Source organism: Paramisgurnus dabryanus, chromosome 1, assembly GCF_030506205.2.
Source record: "Paramisgurnus dabryanus chromosome 1, PD_genome_1.1, whole genome shotgun sequence".
Lineage (NCBI taxonomy): Eukaryota > Metazoa > Chordata > Actinopteri > Cypriniformes > Cobitidae > Paramisgurnus > Paramisgurnus dabryanus.
In genome coordinates, this window is record NC_133337.1 from 3,999,271 (window position 1) to 4,023,546 (window position 24,276).

General features: G+C 40.3%; 1 protein-coding gene and 1 pseudogene across 1 annotated transcript in view; one reads left to right on the forward strand and one right to left on the reverse strand.

Annotated features, from left to right (window-relative positions):
- Window positions 1-97: 97 nt before the first annotated feature.
- On the forward strand, window positions 98-1,142 carry LOC135730034 (endoplasmin-like; annotated as a pseudogene).
- Window positions 1,143-1,291: 149 nt separating this feature from the next.
- The window catches only part of glt8d2 (glycosyltransferase 8 domain containing 2), a 299,936-nt gene continuing 276,951 nt past the window's right edge, over window positions 1,292-24,276 (reverse strand). Inside the window, exons 8-9 of the mRNA XM_073815622.1 lie at window positions 2,592-2,704; window positions 1,292-1,528 (exon numbers count right to left, since the gene is read on the reverse strand). Of these exons, the coding sequence (XP_073671723.1) occupies window positions 1,362-1,528; window positions 2,592-2,704 (280 nt within the window). The 3' untranslated portion in view covers window positions 1,292-1,361. The remainder of the gene's footprint in view (window positions 1,529-2,591; window positions 2,705-24,276) is intronic.

A 24,276-nucleotide genomic window follows, 5' to 3' on the forward strand; every position in this document is an offset into this window, starting at 1 on the left:
CCATGACCCTTTGCACTGCTAACACAATGCTGAGCTACATGAACAGTATTCAAGTTGAAAAATGTTAAATACAAACATTATTAAACATTCACACTAAATGCACTGCATGCCAAACACAACGCCCAAGATTTTTGCATGGTAGCTAATGCAAGTCACCAATAACTGCTACTTTGCAATATGGCTGTTGTACTGTTTTATTTTATGGTTCTAAATCTACAAGCTTTTTCCTTCTAGTTATTATGCAAGTCAAAAGAAGACACTGGAAGTCAACCCTAAACATCCTCTCATTAAAGAATGTTAAAGAGAGTCAATGTAAGTCATTATCTGATTCCCTTTTGTATTCTGATTTGGTTAAATATTGCCAATATCCAAAATTTGCACAGTTCAAATGATCCAGCTTTTGTAGGCTGATGCTGAGGACCAGACAGCTGCAGATTTGGCCGTGGTGCTCTTTGAGACCGCCACGTTGCGTTCCGGTTACCAGCTTGCAGATACCAAGCCTACGGAGACAGGATAGAGCGCATGCTCCGGCTTAGCATGAACGTAGACCTCGATGAACGGGTATGTCCGCTATGCTTCAATGAAGTGCTCAATGTTTACGTAAAGTGTTGCTTAATGTTCAACTGTCATGTCTGTTTGTAGGTAGAGGAAGAACCAGAGGAGGAACTTGAAGAACCAGCAGAGGATGCAGAGGTTGAGGATGAAGAGGAGGTCCAGGCAGATGATGCAGAGGAAGAGTCTGTGAGTATGCTGTTCAGATCCACTAGTGTCCCAAAGTGTTATCAAACATAAGATAACAGTATATAATGTCACTTAAAATGTGAATATGCTTAAACCTGTGTATTTGCATCTGTTTAAGGAATCCACAAGCAAAGATGAGTTGTAAAGCTGTGTGAGAGGGGGCGGGGCTTTGGACTGTGATGCAGAGTGAAGATGACAACATGACTGGTTCTTCTCTCTATATGGGTGGGTTGGGGGAATAGGGACTGGGTTTTTTAAGGCACTGCTTTTGTGTTGTTGTTGTTGTTGTTGTTTTCTTTTTTTACATTCCTCCATGATTGTAAATTTGTTAATATTTAACTGACCCAGTTATGGAGTGCTGACTCCTGTCCATTGAACCATTAAATGTTTCCGGAAAGGGATGCGTGTGTTTTGTCTTCTGACATGTCATCAGCTGCCTTCACAAATGAGTTGTTCTTTGCAGTACAAATGATAGGCTGTCTTTAGTTTATCTTGATTGGTGTAACACTGGAAAATTGTCCAACAAATCTGTATCCAGTCAAGCAAAAGTGACCGCTCCACTGCTGTATTTTCCTGTTAAGTTCCCTAAAGATTTAAAATTTAGACCAGTGTGTTAAAACTTATGGTCGTACCAGAGAAAACTGTCCTGTGGGATCTGGAATAAACCATTTCTCCCAAAGCTCTAAATGGACACATGGGTATTCCCAGGGTTTGAAATGGCCATTCCAGTGCAGTAGTTGTGCCTCTTGGAGGACTAATGCAGGATGTTGAGCACCAGGACTCCAGCCTTTGTACAGAAAAGCACAAGAAGATAATGAGGATTCATATTGTTTAATTGTAAATTATTTCCTAGACCGTGAACTCTGGAAATGTACTTAGAGATGCTTTTGGTGCTTCTCAATATGCTTCCTCGCTCCTACGACCCAATCGACCCCTTCCATCATGTAGGACATCTTAATTCTTTAATTGGAGGTAAGGAACAAGGAGTTAGGAGGATGCTTCCTGAGGAGTCATGAGCGAGGATACACAACACACTTTTGCCTAGGATACGTTTATCAACTAAACGCTATGATCTCTAAATCAAGTATTCAACTTTATTTTTCTTGTTAAACATTTGAGGTTTTTAATGCATTTGATAAAAGAGAATGGCTGTTTCTCAATATGCGTTCTTCAGCGATCTTGTGTCCTCGCTCTACGTCATAATTAACAGTCGAAGTTCAATTCTCAAGAACGCAAGTACAGAGGACACGTGAAAATACCCGGATGAGTTCTTGATATCGAGTGCAGACTTGTGCGTTGAAATCTGGGGAGGTCACGTGACCAGCAGGAAGATCGCACACATCTCAATTCTCACAAGTGCGTTCTGTGTTCTCGCGACCCGAGTTCGTTTTTCCAAGGTCGCCTGGCAAGACCAGTCTCCACGAGAACGCAAGTCCGTTCTTTACGTTCTTAGAATTGAGAAACAGCCAATGAAAACGTTATACAGAGAGAGGAATGAGGATATGCCATTTCACTTAATGCTTCATCTCCTTCGTCCTTGCTTGCATTCATGTAGGGTGGAGCAAAGAAGCGAGGAAAGGAAATGAGGATGCACAAATAAGAATTGAGAAGCACCCATTGTGTCAGAGTTGAACTGTCACTAAAGATTCAATCAGGTCAAAATATTAGGCTTATAGTTTGCAAAAAACATTCACTTGTGATATATAGAACATTCAGTAATGGGATTGGAAAGATCTTTTTAAAATAATTAAGCACTTAATAGAAAAAGTATGAAGACTTTGATTTATCAGCATAATGAATGAGGGTAAATGCTTACTAAAAGAGGTAGTTATTAGAGGTATATTTATTACCCAGGTGTCTGACATGCCATAGTGGATCAATGGTCGTGTATCTATTATGAAAGACGATCAGCATTGGAGGGGTGGCCACACCCCCTGCCACAGCACTGCTGTACAGGTTTTCCCTAAATTAATAGGGGGAAAACAAATTAGTTGGGTTACTTAACATAGCATAAGCATTTGTCACGATGGTATATAGTTAGGTCCATAAATATCGGGGCAGAGGCACCTTTTGTGTTATTTTAGCTGTTTACCAAAATGTATTCCAGTTACAGTCATATTATGAAAGTTGTTTTACAGCGCATACTCTCAGCTTTATTTTGAGGGTATTCACATCCATATTGGCTGAAGGATTTAGGAATTACAGCCGTTTAATATGTAGCTCCCCCTTTTTAAAGGAGTCAAAAGAAATGGGACAGTTTATGTACATTTATTGTCTATTATTTTGTTAAATAATTTCCTCATGAATGACAGATGTTAAAGGTCTGGAGTTGATTTTAAGTGTGGCAATTGAATTTGAAAGCTGTGGCTTTGAACCCAAATCATTCGGTTCAGGGACATCTCCATGCCAGTGATACAGACCATATTTAGGGGTTCAAGCCCGAAGGGCTGAAACCCTATTGTATTTGTATGGATTTTTATTTTTTTTCTTCTGCCGTAAAACGGAACGTGCAGACCAAACCGTAAGGCCTAGAGACTTGAAACTTGGCCAAATGGTAGGACCCAATTTGGGGAGAGATTGATAGAGTATCAACCCGATTGGCCTATAGGTGGCGCTATAGCGTATAACGTGTATAGCGTATATAACAAACGCGTTCATGCTCATAACTCCCACAAATCTTGTCCAAATGTCAAGTGTCTTATATCACTGAAATCCTTGCGTCAAGACGAACAAAACGTATATCTCCGATTTCATTTCCGTAATTATTATTTTTTCGCTATTTTCGATTTTGTCGAAAAAAATAAAAACGAACTAGTCCTAGGTTTTTCGTCCGATCTGAACCGTTCCAGTGCTGTAATATTCCTTGGAGTGTGATTATGAAAGTTATCAAAAAAAAGTTGAACTTTAGCCTCGCCGTCGTCAAGCCACGCCCAAACGCCCCCAATGGGCGAAGCCTCTTGGACTTAAATGGCTATAACTTGGGATTGGAAAGAGGTATCGAAACCAAATTTGGTACACACATACAGGGCACTATTCTGCGGTCACGTGCAAAAAATTGCGCCGCTTGACCACTAGTTGGCGCTATAACACAACCTCAACTTTGAAGGGCTGTAACTACAGAAATATGGGACCGATCAACTTGAAATTTGGCACGGGTGCTCTTGGTCTAGGGTTCTTTCAATGTCTAAAAGAAATTTCGGGTAGGTCAAAAAACATGGCCGCCATCGGCCAATCGAGAAAAAGCAGCTATTAGGCAGGGTTAACAGAGGCCGATCAAAACGAAACGTGGTGGGCCTGTTTGTCTCTTGGCCATGAAGGTCTGTGCAGAGTAAGAAAAAATTTGGCCTCCGGGGGGGCGCTATCACGTTTTTTTCAGTGTTTAAGTGATTGTGTATTATGCAGTTTTTCAGATATCAACAAGATCTTCATATCATTTAATAGAGGTACTTACAATTAACAACTTTGCCTCAAGAAGCACTTGTCTCAGTCGAATCGTTTGTTAGATATTCATCATTAGGGGTTCAAGCACGAAGTGCTGAAACCCTATTGTAATTGCCAAGGTTTTTATTATTATTAGGGGTTCAAGCGCGAAGCGCTGAAACACTATTGTAATTGCTCAGATTTGTATTAGTTATTATTATTCTGCCGTAAAACGGAACGTGCAGACCAAACCGTAAGGCCTAGAGACTTGAAACTTGGCCAAATGGTAGGACCCAATTTTATGAAGGTATATTTGGTGCAAAACAACTGCACACCTGTGACAGTAAAATTTGTATTTGTAGAGATTATCCACACATGTGTATCAGTAAATTTGAAGTCACAGATGAAGAGTTGCAAACTTGTAGATTTTTTTTCTTTCCCTCAAATACAACACAACAGTTACACATTCACAAATCCTTCAGTGCAGCTGCACAAATCCCATTTTAAAAATCACAGATTAAGAAACTCACAAGCTCACGTTTTTTGCTACAATTTCTGCAGTAAATATGGTGCATAACCTACTTGAACACCTGCATTAAAATATGTGAAGTCACACACAAATTTTGTACATTCGCAAATCAGTTTGTGCATCTGTGCGATGAGAGTTGCATGTGTGTACAATTGTTTTTTTCACAAATAGTTTTTACTTTTTTAAATATTTTCTAGCACAGACACAAGTACATAAGTACAACTGCTTGAATCTGCTGCTACGAGTTTCAAACACTCTTTTTCGTGTGCTCTCTGTTTTGCACCAAATATCTCGAGATAAATGGTGCGAAAGTGATTTGTATACCTGTAGGCTATGGCGAGCACTGTTCAGCACTGCCCACCAGGTGGCGCCCGACACTCGCTGAAGCAGAGTTTATTAATTATCACCAATGTTTCAGCAAGGTAAATCAAGGTATTATTTTCACCAAGTGGAGAACAATACAAATGGGAGTGCTAATTATACACAGATGAAGGTAATTACATACAATACTCCAATGATTCATTAGTAAACAAAATATAAGTTCCTTAAATCTCAAACCATCAGTGGGGAACCTTCAGGGCCTTCTACGCCTTCAGAGAAGGTTAAAAAATTAATAAAAAGATTTTTTTATAATAATAATACAAATAAATAATATAGTATTCAATAAAAATATGTTTTTACATTTTTAAATTTCTATTTAATTCAATTTAATACAATACATGTAATATATTTTCTCTCATCTATGTTCTAACGTAAAGCTTACTGTCAGGTTCATGTCATGAAAACATCTAATCCAATCAGAATCGTCTGTCTCTATTAAGGCCCGGTTATCTGGCTCATTCATTAGTTAGGACTTCATGAATCCCAGGGAAGGCCAAGCTATGTATTTTGGTGTGGAGAGTGACGGGCAAATCGACCAATCACGTTTTGATTTCAAGTGGGCGGGTAAAAAACAAAACATTGTAAGCCTTCATGAAGTCCTAAGCATGCAACAAACTGGATGCGAGCAGCCGTAGAACACCAAAGACGAAGATCATAGACCGTTAATATTAATACAGTCTAGTGGCCCGAATCTCTGCGGTGAAAGTGGTTGAGGTAAATGGCGGAAAACGTGATTGACATTGTGGTTAGCTTGATAGGGCTGAGGTAAAAACGAAATTACTTAAGCGCGTTCTCGTGAAGAGCACAGCCGGGAGAAGCGCGTGCAGAGGAGACTATGCATATGACGCGAACACGAGCAAGAAAAATAATGGATTTAATTATACTTTTACTTACTGACAGTTTCACTTGTTACGTGAGGATAGTAATGACTGACAGACGACGCCGAATTACATACAATATAATTTCCTAACTAAATCTGAGAGAATACGAAAACATTCAAATATTTTTTTCCCCGCTATACCCGATGGGCAGGGTGGAGATACATTTTGGTAGCCCTCGGGGCTCGGGCTAGAGATTTTGCGAGCCCTGGATATCTTATAACAACAGTTATAAGCCACAAGGAGGTGCACTGAGAACGCAGGGTGCTATATTTCCCCTTATGAAAAAGACTAACAAGGTATCCTACAGCTAAATATATATTTCCAAAAAATAAAAAATAAATTAAAGAACATAAATTAAGCTTGTTAAATGCAAATTTACAGAGCCCCTGTCATTACAGAGCAGAAGAGTCTGTATTTGTGTTTATCAGTTAGATTAAAGTAATTTTAAACTTTAAAACTGCATTTAAAGGCAGACAATGCCCATTCTGTAATTTAACTTTGCGTGCTCAGAATTTTTACACTTTCACTGTATGATTTAACGAAATACGAATAGCCTAGTATTATGGATGGAGAGGCATTTGCACTTCATTGCATATTTTGAAGGCCCAGCTGAAGTACCCACGGTTCGCCACTGCAAACCATCAATATAAGTAGATTAAAAAATACAAGCAGCAAATACACACATAGGCCTACATATAAATAAGATACCAAATGATGTAAGTCCCATTCATTTTTAATATCATAATACCTATAAAAACAACCCAAATCAAAATCTTATTTTAAACCATGTGTGCCCAATGTTCGCATTTAATATACCTAAAAGGCTCAGTAAAATTGGTAAAAATTGGTCCAACTCACCTCACCTTCTAGATGAAAATACCGTGTCAATTCCTATCTGGACACCCATCTGGCTCAGCTGCAGTAATGTTTCTTGTCCTATCACCTTGACAGTCACTGCGGTTTCATATTTCTCATCATTAAACTGCTGTATGATAGCCAGCTTTTGACTAACCCTAAACCGAAGTGACAATGGTATGAAAATAGGACAAAACAGTTGAGTAACCACTCTGTGAGAATGCCACGGAAAGAAAGTCTGTGGCAGGGCCACGGAAATATGCGGGGATCCGTGAGAATGCCACGGAAAATTTAGCAAAAAATTCTGTGACTATGCCACAGAAATTCGTGAGATCAGGTTGAACAAAATTGAATGCCCCCCTTAATTCTTGAAGAGATCTTTTACTGTATATTGATTAGATTCACTGTATTGTACTTGTCTGCTGCCTTGAACTTGAAAACGCAACACATCATGTGTGCGGCACAACGCTTCATCCACAGGTAGAGTCTAAATGAGCCCATGTTCGGCTTGGCTTAAACTGACAAATTCACATTATTTGTGAATTTAGCTGTTTTAGTGAGTATCATAGTAAACTACTGATTATGTCTTAATATGTCTTCCGAATGTAAACATTTTATTACATTCTGTCTTAAAGCCTAATAAACATTACCTGTTGAAGTCATTAAAGTTACTTAAATAACAAAAGAAGAGAAAATCACTCACTGGTCCTGACTGTAACTTTGTAAAAAAAAATTATCCATATTTACTTTAAAATAAATACCTTTTTTTTGCCAACAATCCTTAATGTTGAGCCCTGCTCTTTGAAGTAAGTTGGTTTATTATTGGTTTATTATGCAAGTTCAGCCTTGCATTATGTTTGTATCTTACAGTTGGTATAATGCATGTAATGAATTCAGGGCAAGAAGAATATTTATCTAATATGGGGTAATGTGAAGTATTATAATAATTACATATCGTTTTCTTTCATGGGATATGGACCCCTTAAAAAAGCCTTGGACACCCCATTTATAAAATTCTAGTTCCGGCACTGCATTATTGATGTTGTATTTCAGCTTATTAATAAGTGTGTGCATATTGTGAATGAATTTAATAAACCAATTCTTGATAGCCTTTAGTTAATTCACTAAACTGATCCTATATTCAGTTAGCCTATGTTAACTTTACCGACACACCAGTGTGCCCAGGATGGTAAAATAATTATTTCAATGTATTACTAATAAACAACACAAGTCTTGTGCATACTGAGATCTATATTTATTTGATTGTTTTTTTTTCTGATGTGTTAGAAGTCATATATGTAGAGCAGAGAAATAAGAAATTTTTTCCTGGGGTGCATGCCCTAGAAAAATACATATGGACCTTGGTATTTATAAAATCCTGCGTACGACCCTGCCCATGACAATAAGAATCCACTCTCAATAGTGTATTACGAGCTGAAGGTTTTTTAATCGGATCCCTATATAAACAATTACGAGCTACCCACAAGTCTAAAAAACTGATTTGATTTGGGTTAGCATCCAAAGTAAATGTTAAGAAATCAGAACAACTGTTTAGATATTAATAAAAAGAATTTAGTTGTTCAGTAACCCGATTCAAAAAGACAGAAATAATCATCCAAATTAGTATATTAGAAGAAAAAGCATGTATCTTATTTAAATGTAGGCCTATGTGTGTATTTGCTGCTTGTGTGGCGGATAGAAAATTATAACACTGGTAAAGGGCAACCAGATTAGACGCCCATATAAGACCGACTATGCCACCCCAAGGTGGTTAAGGGGATTTTACTCTCGACCAGAATAAAGCTCACAGGTTCAATTTGGTGGGGTCAGGTATGAGACACAAAGCTTATATAAAAAATAATTTATTTAACATTAATCAAGCACAGATGCACTTCATAGCACATCACCAACACATTCCAAAAATAGATTTTAATTCAAATATAATAAATACACACAAATTGGGGATCGGCATCCAGCTCCTCTCAGGAATAAGTCCACAACTCTCCTATCTAGAATAAAGAGAAAAGCCACAGCAAAATACACATCCACCACACGTGCACACAAGCACAGACACACTGCACCTCAAAATGGAGCACGGCAATCAGTGAGGAAGAGTACCACCACCGAGAGTAAAGGCAAACAACTCCTAATTCTTCTGCTTTCTGCCGCCCCAATTCTAATAAAAAAAAAGAACACACAATGTCAAAAACACCTTCATACACTTTATCGAACGGTAAAGCAGTATAGCAAACAGTCCCGGCTGAAAGCAAACAGGAACTACAAATCTACCGCTTATCAGCCGGACAGTTTCACAATAAATACTCAGATGTGCATTTACTCAAATACAGCATGCACATTTACACACATCCTTAGCCGACTGTAACCGTATCTGGTAAAGCACGCCACGTCGGGGACAAAGGGAACTTCAGCCCCGCTGGCAAATAATGCAGACAAGTGTATGAAGATACATACTTTAAACAAAACTCCAAACAAAACGAAACTAAACAAATAGTAATGACTTAACTAAATATATACATTTAAACAACCAAAACAAATTAGGAAAAAAAAAAGGAAAAGAAACTTTAAATCACAAAATAAAAAAAAAAACATTTACAATTTCCCAAGAAAGTGATTACTGCAAAGTAGACGGACGTTAATCGCATTATTTTGGAGGAGAAATACATGTCCTGGATCGATGCAGATCAATAATAATAATCAGCTTAGGCTGAACTTAACACAAACAATCAGGGAGTGAAGAGTTGGTCCGGAAACGACAGGTAAACCGATCTATCCACAACCACGGGCAGTTGGAAGATCAGCAAAGGGGCATAACAGTGTAAGTATCTTAATCACATCCAAACGGAGCAGCACAGGGTGGATAACGCACACGCATAGCGGGGGGGAACAACCCAGCACAACCCGCAGCAGTATAAGCAATAAACCCACTCCGTCAGCCCACCACAACACGCTCCAGGCGTCTCCGTGAATGAGACCGCCGCACAGATTTACAACGTGCCAGCTGTTCACACGCCCTGCTTTTCCTCAGTCCACTCTCAAGCCACGATACACCGGCAACCAAACAACACTGCAGCGCTTAGATGACGCAGATCCGGGTGGCACACGATCACCCCGAAACGGTAACGTTTAGATGACGCACATCCGGGTGGCACAAGTTCACCCCTTTTATATCATATGTAACGAGGCTCTCCCAGAGTTGCTAATTACCATTAATCCCTTATGTCAGCGTAAACTGCCACAGTCTACCCCCCACTAGTCATCGTCGTCCCGACGGTGGAACTTGACTGCAAGGTAACCTTTAATCCCAAGGCCTAAACAGAACCAGCACAGCATTAGACTCCACAATGGCATCCTCACTACCAGCCCCTCTACCCACCGGTCGTGGAAGATGATTCACGTTAGAATGCTGCCCAGCACCAACACGCCTAGTTCGACGTGGGACTACAGCAGATGGCCCTGAAAAATCAGGATGGGGCAGAGATACCTGCCCAAAATTCTCATCCCTAGCCTCCTCTGACACTTCCACCACTGGGGCTACAGTGGGTGGGGTAGCCTGAGCCACTACCAACAAAGGTGGCTGACCTATAGTGCCCCTCGAAGGGACTTTAGTCACCACTAAGGCCATCTTACCCTCATCTACCTCTTCTACTCCTTCCGTCACCTCTTGCACTGGAAACTCCACCCCACTAGGGGCATTAGCCAGTACTTGCTCTTTCTGAACCCGAGGTTTTATTGAAGACCGGTGCACATGACGTACCCTACTAGGGTCGCCCACTGGAGCCACTGCATACACTGCACCCTCAGCCTCAGGTGCTCGTACTATTTGGTACTCTATGGGACTCCAGATATCCTGTATCTTCCGACGACCCCGAATACCATGTTCCCTTAAATAAACCAACTGGCCCTCGCTTAAAGGCAGCTCTCTCACACGTTGATCATATGCAGTTTTCCGACGACTTGCAGCAGCCTGCAGACGTCCCCGAGCCCCCTCAAACGCAACCTGTAACTGAGCCTGATGTTCCTCAACCCACCGATGTACCACCCCAGCTACGGGGTCTGTTACACGGCCAAGCAAAAAATCTACTGGCAACCTAGGCTCCTGTCCAAACATCAGAAAATGGGGCGACTCCGCGGTTGCCTGATGTGGAGTGGTGTTATAACAAAAGAGCATTTGTGCCAGACACGAAGCCCAGTCCCTTTTACTTCCCACCGGCAATGTTCTCAATAAATTGTGCAAGGTGCGATTAAACCTTTCACATTGCCCGTTGCCAGCTGGATGATAAGGGGTACTACGGGACTTGGTCACCTGGTAGAGACGACACAGCTGCTGTATCAACGCGGACTCAAAATTACGTCCCTGATCGGAGTGGATCCGCCCGGGAACCCCAAATTTATAGAACCACTCCTCCACTAAAATACGTGCCACAGTTTCTGCACGTTGATCCCAGGTAGGAACGGCTACCGTAAATTTGCTAAATACGTCGGTCATGACCAACACATTCTCCTGCCCAGAATGCGAAAGCTCCAGCATAGTGAAGTCCAGGGCTACAATCTCATTTGGCCGTGAGGCCAACAAATGCCCCATATTGCTACGAGCTACAGGAGCAACATCTTTGGCCAGCTGGCACCGCTCGCATTCTTGGACCCAACGAGCAGTATCAGCCGATACCCCAGGCCAGTAGCACCGCTGGCAAACTAATTCCAGGGTACGTTCAATACCCTGATGTCCATGCTGTTGGTGCAACAGGGTAAGGATTTCAGACCTCAACGCCATGGGCAGCACTAACTGCAATACCAATTCCCCACCATCTGGGCGGAAAATCTTACGATACAAGCAGCCTTCTTCTTCTACTAGTCTGTCCCATTGTTGAAGTAGTATCAACGCGGGCTTGGTCAAACGTTTCCTCTCTATTGGCCCCGGACGTTGACCTCTCTTCCAAAACTCCAATACCTGCCCAATAACCGGGTCTGCCTCTTGCATTAGACTTACATCTGCCATGGAACGGCTCGGTAATACCTGCATGGCACTTGATATTATTGGTACCTCACACTCTCCAATCACTGCCTGCCTTAACACTTCAGGAATAGTCACACCTAACGCCCCACTGCATTCCTGGCCAACAGGATTCTGCCTTGACAGTGCATCAGCATTCTGGTTACACTTACCAGATCGATACTGAATCTCAAAATCAAATACTGCCAATTCAGCAGCCCAACGCTGCTCGGTTGCTCCCAACTTGGCCGTAGCTAAATGACTGAGGGGATTGTTATCAGTCCGCACCAGACACTTGTGACCTAGCAGATACTCTCTAAACTTTTCGGTCATGGCCCATTTAAGGGCCAAGAACTCAAGTCGCATGGAGCTATAGGTAGCAGTATTACGCTCTGCTGGTCTAAGGCTACGACTCGCGTAAGCAACCGGTCGTACCCTACCATCAACCTCCTGAGATAATACTGCACCCAATCCAGTGTAACTAGCATCCACTTCTAGTATGAAGGGACGTGAAAAATCTGCATACGCCAGAATAGGGGCAGTAGTAAGCTTGCACTTAAGAGCTTGAAAAGCTTCCTCGCACTGCTCAGACCATACCTCAATCAATTCCTGTCTGCCTCTTTTACGCGACTTACCCCCGGTCAACTCTGTCACCAACTTATGTAATGGGGCAGCCAGTTTGGCAAACCCCTCCACGAAGCGTCGATAATAGCTAACGAACCCCAAAAAGGTTCGCAGCTCTGATACAGTTACCGGATGCGGCCACCGAGCCACTGCCTCAATCTTACCCGGGTCCGTAGTTACACCTCGAGCGGATATAACATGTCCAAGGTAACTCACTTCTTCCCTAAAGAACGCACACTTCTCCAACTTCAATTTAAGGCCCTCGACTTGTAACCGACTTAACACCACTCTCAGCCTCTGGAGATGTTGCTGCACTGATGAAGAAAACACAATTATATCATCCAGATATAACAACACAGATTGATGTCGCTGGTCCCCAAACAGTCGTTCCATTAAATGTTGGAACGTACTGGGTGCATTACAGAGGCCGAAGGGCATTCTATTCCATTCGAAAAGCCCAAAGGGCGTACAAAAGGCAGTCTTCGGTCTGTCAGATTCAGATACAGGGACCTGATTGTACCCACTGGCCAGATCTAATGTTGAAAACCAACGAGCCCCTGTCAATGAATCTAACGTCTCCTCAATTCGAGGCAATGGAAAGGCGTCTTTTCAAGTCTTTGCGTTAAGTTGACGGTAGTCTACGCACATGCGCAGACTACCGTCTTTCTTCTTAACCAATACAATTGGTGATGCATACGGACTACAACTTTCTCGGATAATCTGAGCATCCAGCAACTGATTAATATGGGTTTTTACCAATTCGTACTCCGATGGAGGGATTCGCCTATAGCGCTGACGAACCGGTGCATCGTCAAGCAAAGGAATCTCATGAGAGAGAAGGTCTGTGCAACCCAAGTCTCCCTCATGGGCAGAGAACACATTCTGAAACTCACAAAGAAGATCTTTAACACATCCCTGTTCCTCCGTTGTTAATCCACTTAAATCAACTGACTCGATTTGTGCAGGGACCGACATACCTGGGACCCCACAAGAAGCCACCCGAGCAATAGCTGTTGGAAATTCAGTCACACCGTCAGGTAGGTTCACAAGATACACTTCTGTCAGCTTACCTACCACGGTGGTAGGATAAAGCACCACATCCACGGTGCCAACGTTAACCAGGGGCACATACACAGTGCCACCTGCTATATGCACCAAGGCTGGAGAAGCAAGCAAACCTGCCGGCAGGCCGGTTTCTGGGGGTTCAAATAGCACAACATTACCCACATACGAGGCTGAACACGTTGCTGCCACCAACTTCATAGTACCACCCGGAACGCGGCACACTGCACATCCCCGAACCCGTACGTCACCCCCACGCGCAGGAACTCCAAACGTCTGTTGACAATGTTGAAATGCCTGAGAGATTTTAGAATCATGTGTGACGGCCGGTAACTCAAATAAAGCGGGACCATGTCGCCCAAAGAGCTCCCGGTAGCAACGACTGAGCACGTTCATCCCCAGAATCCCAGGGACATTTGTGCACCACCCACCGGGAGGATCTCGGACGACAAGGACTCCGCATCCACGAATTAAATCGCCGCAAAATTCAATATCCAGTTCCATATAACCAATATATGGAATTCCCAGTCCATTAGCTGCCCGAAGCTGCAGCCAATGGCACGACTGCAACCGATCCTGGCCCCATGGCTGGAATTGCTGTTGAAAACAGCTCTCCGTAATCATCGTCACCATGGAGCCAGTATCGATTAAACAGGGCACCGAAATGCCCCCCATACTCACGACAAGATGTGGACAAGAGGAAACCAAGTGTGATGCAGTTTTCTTATAATTAGTCGTATGAGAGCCGACAAAATCCCCTACCGAGCTTTGGCCCAACAGCTCGGCGAGAACTAGTTTCCCGACGGCTGTGATCTGTGCGGCTGCCCCAACTCGGAGGAAGAAACAGCAAAAGGCCGTTGTTGAGGGTGAGGGGGTTGTCGTTCCCCATCACACTCCCGAGCAAAATGCCCCGGCTGCTGACATCGCCTACAAACGATCCTATCCATACGAGGGGAACGACCGCGAGTGTAAGAGTTTTGATTTTGTGCAATAGCTCGAGTAAGGTTGTCTATCTGCTGCTGCTGTTGACGCAACATCTTCCGTAGCTCATCTAGTTCGGACGTCTGGGTCCCTTGACTCGACCCAACGCCCGCGCCAGATTCGCCATGCACCCCATACTGAATCCCACTCACCAGAGGGACTGAATGGCTTCGACCACGTACCCCGCCGAGCGTTCCCTCGCGTTCCCATCTAATGGCCTCCCCACGTACTTCCAACAATGTTGCAGTGGGCTGACGTCGGACAAACTGCTTAAGCTCCCTGCGGAGAGCACCATCCAATACACACTCAACAAACTGATCCCTTAACACTGTATCGGCATTTGGAATGACATGAGGGGCTCGACTTTTAACTTTCTCCAATAAGCTCAATAAAGCCAAGGAGAATTCTAATAATGTTTCACCCTCTTGTTGTCTTCGAGAAAAAAATACTTCTTGGAGTACCACATATGACTCAGAGCACCCATACAAATCACGCAATGCAAAAATAATCTTATCCGGGTCACACTTTTCGGAATCAGGCCGATATTTAATTTCCTCGCGAGCCTCTCCTTCGAGATGATCAAATAAGAAGAAAGCTTGATCTAATCGAGGCATCTGACGCAAACGCATACATGCCTCGGCCTCTTCCACCCATTCGCTAATGCTAACGCCGCTTCTACCATTAAATTTGGGACAACGTCTCTCCCGTGGTATGAAAACAAATCGTTCCGCCCTGCCGACTACGCCAAATGTGGCGGATAGAAAATTATAACACTGGTAAAGGGCAACCAGATTAGACGCCCATATAAGACCGACTACGCCACCCCAAGTTGGTTAAGGGGATTTTACTCTCGACCAGAATAAAGCTCACAGGTTCAATTTGGTGGGGTCAGGTATGAGACACAAAGCTTATATAAAAAATAATTTATTTAACATTAATCAAGCACAGATGCACTTCATAGCACATCACCAACACATTCCAAAAATAGATTTTAATTCAAATATAATAAATACACACAAATTGGGGATCGGCATCCAGCTCCTCTCAGGAATAAGTCCACAACTCTCCTATCTAGAATAAAGAGAAAAGCCACAGCAAAATACACATCCACCACACGTGCACACAAGCACAGACACACTGCACCTCAAAATGGAGCACGGCAATCAGTGAGGAAGAGTACCACCACCGAGAGTGAAGGGAAACAACTCCTAATTCTTCTGCTTTCTGCCGCCCCAATTCTAATAAAAAAAAGAACACACAATGTCAAAAACACCTTCCTACACTTTATCGAACAGTAAAGCAGTAAAGCAAACAGTCCCGGCTGAAAGCAAACAGGAACTACAAATCTACCGCTTATCAGCCGGACAGTTTCACAATAAATACTCAGATGTGCATTTACTCAAATACAGCATGGACATTTACACACATCCTTAGCCGACTGTAACCGTATCTGGTAAAGCACGCCACGTCGGGGACAAAGGGAACTTCAGCCCCGCTGGCAAATAATGCAGACAAGTGTATGAAGATACATACTTTAAACAAAACTCCAAACAAAACGAAACTAAACAAATAGTAATGACTTAACTAAATATATACATTTAAACAACCAAAACAAATTAGGAAAAAAAAGGAAAAGAAACTTTAAATCACAAAATAAAAAAAAAAACATTTACAATTTCCCAAGAAAGTGATTACTGATTACTACTACAAAGTAGACGGACGTTAATCGCATTATTTTGGAGGAGAAATACACGTCCTGGATCGATGCGGATCAATAATAATAATCAGCTTAGGCTGAACTTAACACAAACAATCAGGGAGTGAAGAGTTGGTCCGGAAACGACAGGTAAACCGATCTATCCACAACCACGGGCAGTTGGAAGATCAGCAAAGGGGCATAACAGTGTAAGTATCTTAATCACATCCAAACGGAGCAGCACAGGGTGGATAACGCACATGCATAGCGGGGGGGAACAACCCAGCACAACCCGCAGCAGTATAAGCAATAAACCCAGTCCGTCAGCCCACCACAACACGCTCCAGGCGTCTCCGTGAATGAGACCGCCGCACAGATTTACAACGTGCCAGCTGTTCACACGCCCTGCATTTCCTCAGTCCACTCTCAAGCCACGATACACCAGCAACCAAACAACACTGCAGCGCTTAGATCACGCAGATCCGGGTGGCACACGGTCACCCCGAAACGGTAACGTTTAGATGACGCACATCCGGGTGGCACAAGTTCACCCCTTTTATATCATATGTAACGAGGCTCTCCCAGAGTTGGTAATTACCATTAATCCCTTATGGCAGCGTATACTGCCACACTTGTATTTTTTTAATCTACTTATATTGATGGTTTGAAATTTATGAAACTTATATTTTGTTTACTAATGAATCATTGGAGTATTGTATGTAATTACCTTCATCTGTGTATAATTAGCACTCCCATTTATATTGTTATCCACTTGGTGAAAATAATACCTTGATTTACCTTGCTGAAACATTGGTGGTAATTAATAAACTCTGCTTCAGTGAGTGTCGGGCGCCACCTGGTGGGCAGTGCTGAACAGTGCTCGCCATAGCCTACAGGTATACAAATCACTTTCGCACCATTTATCTCGAGATATTTGGTGCAAAACAGAGAGCACACGAAAAAGAGTGTTTGAAACTCGTAGCAGCAGATTTAAGCAGTTGTACTTATGTACTTGTGTTTGTGCTAGAAAATATTAAAAAAATTAAAAAATATTTGTGAAAAAAACAATTGTACACAATTGTACAATTGTGTCATGCAACTCTCATCGCACAGATGCACAAACTGATTTGCGAATGTAAAAAATTTGTGTGTGACTTCACATATTTTGATGCAGGTGTTCAAGTAGGTTATGCACCATATTTTCTGCAGCAATTGTAGCAAAAAACGTGAGCTTGTGAGTTTCTTAATCTGTGATTTGTAAAATGGGATTTGTGCAGCTGCACTGAAGGATTTGTGAATGTGTAACTGTTGTTGTATTTGAGGGAAAGAAAAAAAATCTACAAGTTTCCAACTCTTCATCTGTGACTTCAAATTTACTGATACACATGTGTGGATAATCTCTACAAATACAAATTTTACTGTCACGGGTGTGCAGTTGTTTTGCACCAAATATACCTTCATACAATTTGGGGAGAGGTTGACAGAGTATCAACCCGATTGGCCTATAGGTGGCGCTATAGCGATAACAAACGCGTTCATGCTCATAACTCCCACAAATCTTGTTCAAATGTCAAGTGTCTTATATCACTGGAATCGTTGCGTCAAGACGAACAAAACGTATATCTCCGATTTCATTTCCGTCATTAAAATGTTTTCGCTATTTTCGATTTTGTCAAGTTATCAAAAAAAAGTTTAACTTTAGACTCGCCGTCGTCAAGCCACGCCCAAACGACCCCCAATGGGCGGAGCCTCTTGGACTTAAATGGCTATAACTTGGGAATGAAAAGAGGTATCGAAACCAAATTTGGTACACATATACAGGGGACTATTCTGGGGACACGTGCAAAAAATTGCGCCGCTTGACCACTAGTTGGCGCTATAACACCACCTCAACTTTGAAGGGCTGTAACTACAAAAATATGGGACCGATCAACTTGAAATTTGGCATGGTTGCTCTTGGTCTAGGGTTCTATCAATATCTGAAAGGAATTTCGCGTAGGTCAAAAAACATGGCCGCCATCAGCCAATCAAGGAAAAGCAGCTATTAGACAGGGTTAACGAAGGCCGATCGAAACGAAACGTGGTGGAACTGTTTGTCTCTTGGCCATGAAGGTCTGTGCAGAGTATGAAAAAATTTGACCTCTGGGGGGCGCTATCACGTTTTTTCAGTGTTTAAGTGATTCTGTATTATGCAGTGTTTCAGATATCAACAAGATCCTCATATCATTTAATAGAGGTACTTACAATGAACAACATTGCCTCAAGAAGCACTTGTCTAAGTCGAATCGTTTGTTAGATATTCAGCATTTTCTATTAAACCTACTTTTGCGAACTAGTCCTAGGTTTTTTGATCGATCTGAACCAATCCAGTGCTAGAATATTCCTTAGACACTGAATATCAATAATTATCAAAAAAAAGTTTAACTTTGCACTCGTCGTCGCAACACCACGGTCAAAAGAACAAAGAGGCGGGGCCACAGATACTTAAATGGCTATCATTTATGATAGGAATGAGATATCAACACGAAACTTGGTACACATATGTATAGACCCAGGCCTAGGTCACATGCAAAAAATTGCAGAGATTGTCCACTAGGTGGTGCTATAACATGAGAACAACGAATGATGCCTATAGCATATGTATATGGTATATAAGTATTAGCCTGACCTAATTGTTATTTTGCATATAATATCTACTTTTAGATGCTTATAATGGTCTTTTAGAATAATTACATATCTTAGAAAACATGCCAACCAACAGCTAACTAGTATTAACCATGTACAAGTCAAGCGTAATGGTGTGCGATTACAACTAAACTGATGGGCCTGTTTGTCTCATGTTCCCAAGTGTCTGTGAGGATTTTTAGCTCATCATTCGGGAAATATTTGCATCTAGAACAACAAGTGTCCTGTAAACTTTTCCCTAGATCAGTGGCTCTCAATGTTATTCCTGTGTAACAAAATACTGTGCCTTGTTTACCATTATAGGTAGCCACCATATATGGTGAAGACGATGGATGATGTGCATGTTTAAGAAATAAAAATGATACTATGAAATATATATTTATAATTATATTTCAATATGTACCTGGTTCAAACTGATAATAGGAAATCTCTGACCACTCTGCCATGTCTGTGTTTCAGTGGGTGTCACCAAATGAAGTCTGTGCTTCACCTGTGTCACTCTGTGGGTCAGGTTAAATCATGCCTGTGTTTCACCTATGTTATTCTGTGGCTCAGTTTTAAATCATGCCTGTGCTTCACCTGTGTCATTATGTGGGTCAGTGTTAAATCATGCCTGTGCTTCACCTGTGTTAATCTGTGAGTCAGGTTGAATGCACATGACTATTAGATATTGCAGGCAGGAGTAACATCTTATACCTATTTACTGTAACCTTGCCTCATTGTCACTTTAGTAATATATGTTAAGATTTCTGGCTCAATACTGACAATGTATTTGCAGACATATTTATTATAATTTGAAATTCATCTCATATTATCTAGTAGTAAGGGAAAGAGTGATGAGGTTATTTATGAATTTACATAATTGATATGGAAATGTTTGGAGGCAACAAATGACTTAAGTGTATATAAATAAATACATGAATAAATACTTAAATGCATATATAAATAAATAAATACATGTAGAAATAAATAAATTTAGGAATAAATAAGTAATTAATTAAATGCAGAAATAAATTTTAATAGTGGTTTGCAAAGCAAACCTAAATGGTGCATTCCCGCCACCTACTGGATTGGAGTGTGAATAAGTTTATAGTAATAGTGACATAAACCTTGTCAAATAAATGATATCTTATAAAAAAAAACTACTTTATATTTTAAATTACTTTGGGACATTATCTAATAATGGTTCAATAAAAAGACTTCCATTTCCATTTCTCTTAATGTTTGAAATAATTTAAATCTTTCTCTTGCATTTGGCTCACACTTTGCTTACTTCAACTGCTCAATTCATCTACATTTAATTAGCAATAGGCTTGTTCGACTTATACGGTGCTAAAATAACTGACAGACAGATGACATCAAAGTACCGCAAGAACAAATTAAAAAATTACACGTCAGTTTTATATTAAAAACCTCTCTATGTACTTACTTGACATCATTTGCCTGTCAATTCTTACATTGCCACAAAGTCGAACACATCCAATTTAGCAATTACTAATCTTAAAATTCCTTTTAACTCCACCAGCAAAGTTTAGTATTACAGCACAGCAACAGACAGAGCAACAACACCACAACGGGTTACTGCTATACAGTGACTTTTCTTTAGTTTTACTTACTCTAGCACAGCACGTGTGTGAACACAAGGCAAGGCAAGGCAAGTTTATTTGTATAGCACATTTCATACACAGAGGTCATTCAAAGTGCTTCACATAGAAATGAGAAAACAATATATAAAAGAGAAAAAAGAAAATGTAAAAATAATAGATACACAATAAAATCACAATAAAAAAAAGATACATGAGAATTTAGAATAACAATTAAAGAAAATGAATGTGATTTTAATAAAAACAGTTTAAAATGTTAAAAAGAATAAAACAGGAGTAAAAGTGGCTTGAGTTAAAAGTGCAGTCAGTGTAAAGCAGCACAGTGCTCATTCAGTAAATGCAGAGTTAAACAGATGTGTTTTTAATCTAGATTTAAAAGTTAGTATTCTAATCTATTTTCTATTTACAAATAAGTGCTTAATAGCAAATCTGACTGACATTTGCTTAATGACATCATATTTGTTATTAACTCCATTTGATATAAACAACACATCTGGATCAGTTATGTATGGACATAGCCAGTTGTTAAATATAAAAAATGTACAGCTTTAGTACCATTTTTAGGCCTACTATAATATGACAGAGGCTGTCATCTGAAATACTTGTATGTTTGCACATAATATCTATGTCAAAGAATATATATGTTCTATAAGAACAATTACTTTTGTTTAAAAAAATAGTCTAAAAGATTTAAACAAGCAACCATTTAGAAAGACCTAGATCTCTATGAATTTAAATGACTTCAGATGAGAGAAACATACAAAATGTGCAGAGCATGTTTGTGTATATGTTCCTTTTGTCCATAAAGATATATACGGTTTAATAACTTGCATACCTCACTTTATTTACCTAAATAAAACAGAAAGCCTTCATGGTACTCGATTAAAGGACATGAACATGAATCTGCTAAATGAAATGATATTTGTTATTGACACAATTTAATAACACCATCCACCATTCAGATAACGTATCTGGTTTTGTTTTATTAAATTGTTTCAGTTCTTACACTCAACAACAGTAAAGCCAGTGCAGTACAATTTTCTCTACACTGTATAATACAAATACAAAAACAACTTTGCAGAAGTATAGCTATCACACAGTCATTTTGAAAACGGCCCTGACGAACAACCCCTAAAGCTTATGACAAAGCATACAAGTATTATTGAGATCAGGCAATATACTCAAATTCCTTATTGTGGTTTTTAGGTGCAATTGTCCGTTATGTCCACTAGATGGCTGTAGAGGATCAATCACTGGCTGACATTTGCACTCACAGAAAACACAGAAGATGATTACTCTTTAACTAAGTCTACTATTAATAGAACTCTGTACACATTTAAAGGTGCAGTGTGTAATTTTTAGAAGGATCTCTTGACGAAAATGAAAAATGATATACAAAACTATATTATCAGGGGTGTATAAAGACCTTTCATAATGAACCGGTGTGTGTTTATTACCTTAGAACGAGACCTTTTTATCTACAAACACTGAGGGTCCCCTTACATAGAAGTCACCATTTTGTGCCACCATTTTTCTACAGAAGCCCTTAACGGACAAATTTTTTTACTAAGTTGTCTCCGACGATGACATGTTTGTCTGGTGGCGGCTACTGTAGCTTCTCTATGTGTTTCAAAAGTGAGGGGTGAGCAGTGGACTAAGCCATTGGTTGCAATTCGTGACCTCACCACTAGGTGCCGCTAAAATGTACACACTGCACCTTTAACTTCATGATTTTACTGTTATAATATTAAAATCACATTTAGTGAAAGACTACCACTTCAATTGTTCTGAGTTATCAGTTTTAACACTCATGTCATTTTATGATAGCTGTGAAACGTGAACATAATTTTGGAGGCACTTACACGACATTTGCAGTAAGAATTATATATTTTTTGTTTTTTATTAAAAAAAAAACTACATACCAAATGAGTGTATAACCATGTCAATATTAAGTCTTGTTCTTTAACAGTCTTGTTTCTCCTTTCTCAGGTAAACGTGTGTGTGTACAATATACAATGCAGAATATCTATATGGCCATGTCCTTAAACGTCTTGTGATCTAAATGGCTTGAACCCCGATAATCGCTGCTAGCAGCTATATTTTTCTTTTAAACCTTCTTTTGCGAACTAGTCCTACGTTTTTTGACCGATCTGAACCAATCAAGTGCTAGAATATTCCTTAGATACTGAATATCAATAATTATCAAAAAAAAGTTGAACTTTGCACTCGTGGTTGCAACACCACGGTCAAAAGTATGAAGAGGCGGGGACACAAATACTTAAATGGCTATCATTTATGATAGGAATGAGATATTAACAAGAAACTTTGTACACATATGTATAGACCCAGGCTGAGGTCACATGCAAAAAATTGCAGAAATTGTCCACTAGGTGGCGCTATAACCTAAGACCAAAGAATGATGACTATAGCATATGTATACAACACATAAATATTTGTCTGACCTACTTGTTATTTTGCACATAAAATCTGCTTTCAGATTCTTATTATGGTCTTTTAGGATAATTACATATCTTGGAAAACATGCCGACTAACAGCCAACCAACATGAACCATGTACGAGTCAAGCGTAATGGTGTGCGATTACAACTAAACTGATGGGCCTGTTTGTCTTATGTTCTCAAGTGTCTGTGAAGATTTTTGGCTCATCATTCCAGAAATATTTGCATCTAGAAAAACGGGTGTCACCTTAACTGTCCCCTAGATCAGTGGTTCTCAATGTTATTCCTGTGTATATTGTTGTATGTGAGTATTAAGTCTTATTGTCCAACACTGCAATTTAGCTTGCTTTTGTAAATGTGTGTGTGTTTGTGTTGTGTGTCTGTGTGTGTTTTAGGTCATGTACACACACTGGTTGTATCAGGGCTACAACAACTTAGGTTGCCCAAAGAGAGGGCTAAACAATTAGCCACATACTGTGCTTTGTCTGCCACCATATATGGTAAAGTCGATGCCATTTATATCCATAGCAACTGCAAAAAAATAGCAGAGGTTGTCCACTAGGTGGCGCTATAACCTAAGAACAAATAACGATAACTATAGCATATGTATATGACACATAAATATTTGTCTGACCTACTTGTTATTTTGCACATAACATCTACTTCCAGGTTCTTATAATGGTCTATGAGGATAATTATATATCTTAGAAAACATTCCTAATGGTGTGTGATTACAACTAAACTCATGGGACTGTTGGTCTTATGTTTCCAAGTGTCTGTGAGGATTTTTAGTACATCTTTCTGAAAATCTTTGCGTCTAACACAATGTGTGCGAAGCAAACAGTTCTCAAAGTCAGTGGTTCTCAACACACCTGCTTTAAATAATCAGCACAATAATAGAGATCTCTATTAACTGAACTGATTGTGTCAGATGAGAGAAACATACAAAATGTGCAGAGCAGTGGTCCTCCAGAAACGGAGTAGAGAATGAGATGTTTATGTTTATATGAAAAAAAATATTTTGTGAACTAATACTTGTTTTTTCACTCAACAACAGTAAAGCCAATGCAGTACAATTTCATGCAGTCTGTGAGCCAATATAAATGCCAAATTGTGATCACCAATTGTAAGTCTTATTCCTTTAGTTGTTTAAGTTTGAATTACAAAAACAATTTTTCAAAACTAATCCTAGGGTTTCCAGTCCACAGCAATAAAATCAGTGCAGTACATTTTCTCTGTCCTCTGTGTGTAAAGATATATCAAATACAAAATGTAATGAATTTGAATACCTGCTGTTGTATGCATAGATTTCATGTGATGTCACACAGTGGTGTAGGTGCCATTTGTA